This window comes from Coptis chinensis, chromosome 2, assembly GCF_015680905.1.
Source record: "Coptis chinensis isolate HL-2020 chromosome 2, ASM1568090v1, whole genome shotgun sequence".
Lineage (NCBI taxonomy): Eukaryota > Viridiplantae > Streptophyta > Magnoliopsida > Ranunculales > Ranunculaceae > Coptis > Coptis chinensis.
The window spans coordinates 49068332-49072114 of record NC_141457.1 but is presented as its reverse complement, the minus strand read 5'-3'; the positions used below and the strand labels follow the sequence as shown (position 1 = coordinate 49072114).

The window sequence follows — 3783 nt, the reverse complement described above, 5'->3', positions numbered from 1 at the left end:
TTCATGCAGGGGGATGTTCAAACAGCCACAAAGCTCAAAGAGAATCTGAATACATTCAAAGATTGCACTGGATTAGAAGTGAATGTTCAAAAAAGCCAGATATATTTTGCCGGAGTGGATGACAACACATGTATAGAGATTGAGGGGATATTACAATTCCCGACAGGAGAGCTGCCAGTGAAATATTTGGGACTCCCCTTAATTACAACAAGACTGAAATCACCAGATTGTAGTCCTTTACTCACAAAGGTTACAAACAGGATACAGAGCTGGAAAGGAAAGGCATTGTCATATGCGGGGAGACTGCAGTTAGTTAAAGAAGTCCTTAACAACCTGAGTGTATACTGGTTTGCATCGTTTATTATGCCGCAGAAGATCATTGATGATATAAATAGGTTGTGTAGGAATTTTTTATGGATAGGGCCTGACTATCACCAATCACATGCTTTGATTGGATGGGAGGAGTTGTGTTACCCATATGAGGAGGGAGGGTTGGGACTGAGGAATCTGGCAATGGTGAATCAAGCGTCCAACATGAAACACATTTGGAAAGTAGTAACAAAGGCCGATACACTATGGGTGGACTGGATACACAGAAACTTGATCGAAGGTAGGGACTTCTGGCAACTCAAAATTCCAAGTGACTGTTCTTGGAGCTGGCGAAATCTATTAAAAGAGAGGAAAGAAGCAGCTCAGGTTGATCCAAATAGGAGACGGAAGTAACACCAACTTCTGGCTTGATCCATGGCATCCGCGTTGAATTTTGAAAGATAAGTTCCCGCAAGTTTTTACTTACGACTCCACATGTCAAATAAATGCAAAGGTTTCTTAATTTATAGTACAAGGAGAATGGCACTTTCCTGATCGAATTAAGGTTCACATAAGAGAGATAGTGGAAGAGATCGACTATGGAACATAAATAATGGGAGGAAAAGATAAGTTAGTATGGACTGCAACTCATGGAGACTACAGCCTGCGGGACACTTATGAAGGACTGAGAGGGACAAAACAACTAGTGCCTTGGCATAAGCTGGTATGGTTTTCAATTCGAATTCCGAGACACTCGTTCATCAGCTGGATGGCGATTAAAGGGGGACTCAAAACACTAGAGAAGATGAAAGAATGGAAGAAAGTCACTACAGATACATGTATATTGTGCTGGAAGGAGGTGGAGACGATAACAACATCTCTTTCATTATTGTGATTACTCTAAGGAGGTTTGGCAGCCGATACTAGAGAAAATGGGATACAATAGACCACAGGCAAGCACATGGCAAACAAAAATCGAATGGGTACAGAGCAAGGCAAATGGGTAAAGGGCGAAACAAGACTTGAATGAGATTAGGATGGAATGGGTTCATATACTAGATATGGAGAACGCGAAATGAAATTTTTTGAAAATAAATATCATGCACAACTCAAAGCGGGTTGTAGAATTTTGAATGATGTCGAAACAAAGTTAGAAGCAATGGATATAAGGATGGAAGAGGGACCCGAAAGCAACAAACTGCTCGAGAAAGGTGGAATGTAGATGTGGTATCGAAGTGAGGAAAGACGGCAATCTCAGAGGGCTGGAAAGAGCGGACGAGGGAACTCTAAACTTAAACACGACGGTGACGCGCTTAATGGGCCTCACGGGGGATGGGCCGGTTATAAGAGATGAGCAGGGGCAAGTCACAATAGCGAGTAAGGGAAGGTCCAATAAGCGGACCATTGCCTTAATAGAGCTGCAAGGCGTCGAAAAAGGGATCAAAATGGCTATTTCACAGGGAATCAGAAAACTCAGAGTGCAGACGGATTCAGCAAATGTTATCTCTTTTTTCAAAAATGAAATGCGTTACCCATGGCAAGTAGAACAGATGATGAGGAGCATTACCCAGATGAGAGAGAAACTAGAGATGTGCACTATTACTCATGTATATCGAGAAGCTAACAAACTTGCAGATGCATTGGCAAGTAATATTCCTACGGTTAGCTATGTAGAATTAGTCCCTAGCTCTTTTTCGGAGGATGTAAAGAAAATCATATATGATGATGCAGTAGGCAAACTCTATATCCGATTGTAACAAGCTTATTAATCTTTTATTAATGAAAAGGGGTAGGGGACCTCTATAACAACCTCGCTTGCCCATCACAAAAAAAGAGTGTTTACTGGATGGCCTCTTTCAAAATCCCACAGAAGATATTCGAGGACATTAATAGATTATGCCGGAACTTCTTTTGGACAGGGCCAGATTGTACACAGTCACATGCCTTAATTGGATGGGAAGCTGCATGCTTCCCTTATGAAGAAGGAGGACTAGGGATTAGAGATTTGGAAAAGGTAAATCAAGCTGCGACAATGAGACACATATGGAAGATTGTTACAAAGGCAGATAACCTATGGGTTACATGGATATACAGAAACAAGATTAAAGACAAAAGTTTCTGGGTGCTAAAGATCCCACAAGTTCATGGAGCTGGCGTAATATACTGAAAAGCAAGAACAGAGGCAGCTGAGATTGTCACTCACCAAATTGGTGATGGAAAGGATACTAGTTTCTGGAATGATCCATGGTATACTACTGGGATATTGAAATCGAAATTCCCACAGGCATTACTATATGATAGCACTTGTCATTTAAAGAATAAGGTTGCTGATTTTATAGAAGCAGGTAGATGGAGCATCCCACAGAGAATCAAGATTCACTTCAGTGACTTTCTCCAGGAGATTGAGGAAGTCGATATCATGGGGCTAGGAGACAAGGTGGTCTGGACGTCATCGAACCATGGTGAGTATACTATGAGAGAGACTTACGAAGGGTTCAGGAATATAAGGCAGAAAGTTAAGTGGGCCAAAATGGTTTGGTATTCAAATAGAATACCCTGCCACTCGTTTATTTCATGGATGGCTTTGTCTGGAGGACTGAAGACTCTGAAGAAACTAAGGGAGTGGAAAAAGATTCAATCAGATACGTGCGTGTTATGCTGGCAAGAGACAGAAACAGAGCAGCACTTGTTTCATCACTGCAATTTCTCAAAACAGGTATGGAAACTTCTAATTCAGCGCATGGGGTTTAACAGGAATGTTGAACTCACGTGGGAAGGAGAGGTGGAATGGGTTGAAACTATTACAAGAGGAAAATGGTATATGAATGATGGGTTTCAAATTGTTTGGAATGGATACATGTATATGATCTGGAAGGCCAGAAATGATCGTATCTTCAAGAACAAGAGTGCTGATGCGCATCAGGTGTATGAGGAAGTGCTTCACACAGCTAGAACAAAGCTTATGGGCATGAATATCACAATGGTTCAAGGTCCGGAGACTCAACAGTTCATGGAGAGGTAGAATATGGACGTGGGAATCAAAATTGTGAAAGAACAGAGATGCAAATGGGTGAGAGCTGGTATGAATGTGTCCAACTTGAATCTTGATGGGACCCTTCAAGGAGCGGATGGGGATGGGCAAAGCAGTGGTACGAGATGGAAATGGGATAGTTACAAAGAAATGAGCAATGGTAGTTCGTAATATAAGGGCATTGCTTTGATTGAGTTGCGGCGGTTAAACGAGGGAATACGATGGCAAAAGGCATGGAATCAAACGCCTAGTGGTGCGCATGATTCTACCAATGTCATAACATTCTTGAGCAGAAGAAACAAGTATCCATGGGAAGCAGAAAAACTTATCCGAAGGATACAAGCTATGAAGAAAGAGCTGGAGCAGTTTGATATTATTCATGTATACAGGGAAACTAATAGGCTAGCTGATGCTTTGGCCCATAACATCCCTACTAGTAGATA

The 3783-nt window shown here is 41.7% G+C and overlaps 1 protein-coding gene across 1 annotated transcript; it reads left to right on the top strand.

The window, feature by feature from the left end:
- The first annotated feature begins 1754 nt into the window (after window positions 1-1754).
- Window positions 1755-3331, top strand: LOC147516369 (uncharacterized). Its single transcript, XM_086593241.1, has 3 exons — window positions 1755-1956; window positions 2229-2464; window positions 2594-3331. Exons 1-3 carry the CDS (start codon window positions 1755-1757, stop codon window positions 3329-3331), a joined length of 1176 nt encoding a protein of 391 aa, XP_086449367.1.
- The last annotated feature ends 452 nt before the right edge of the window (window positions 3332-3783 follow it).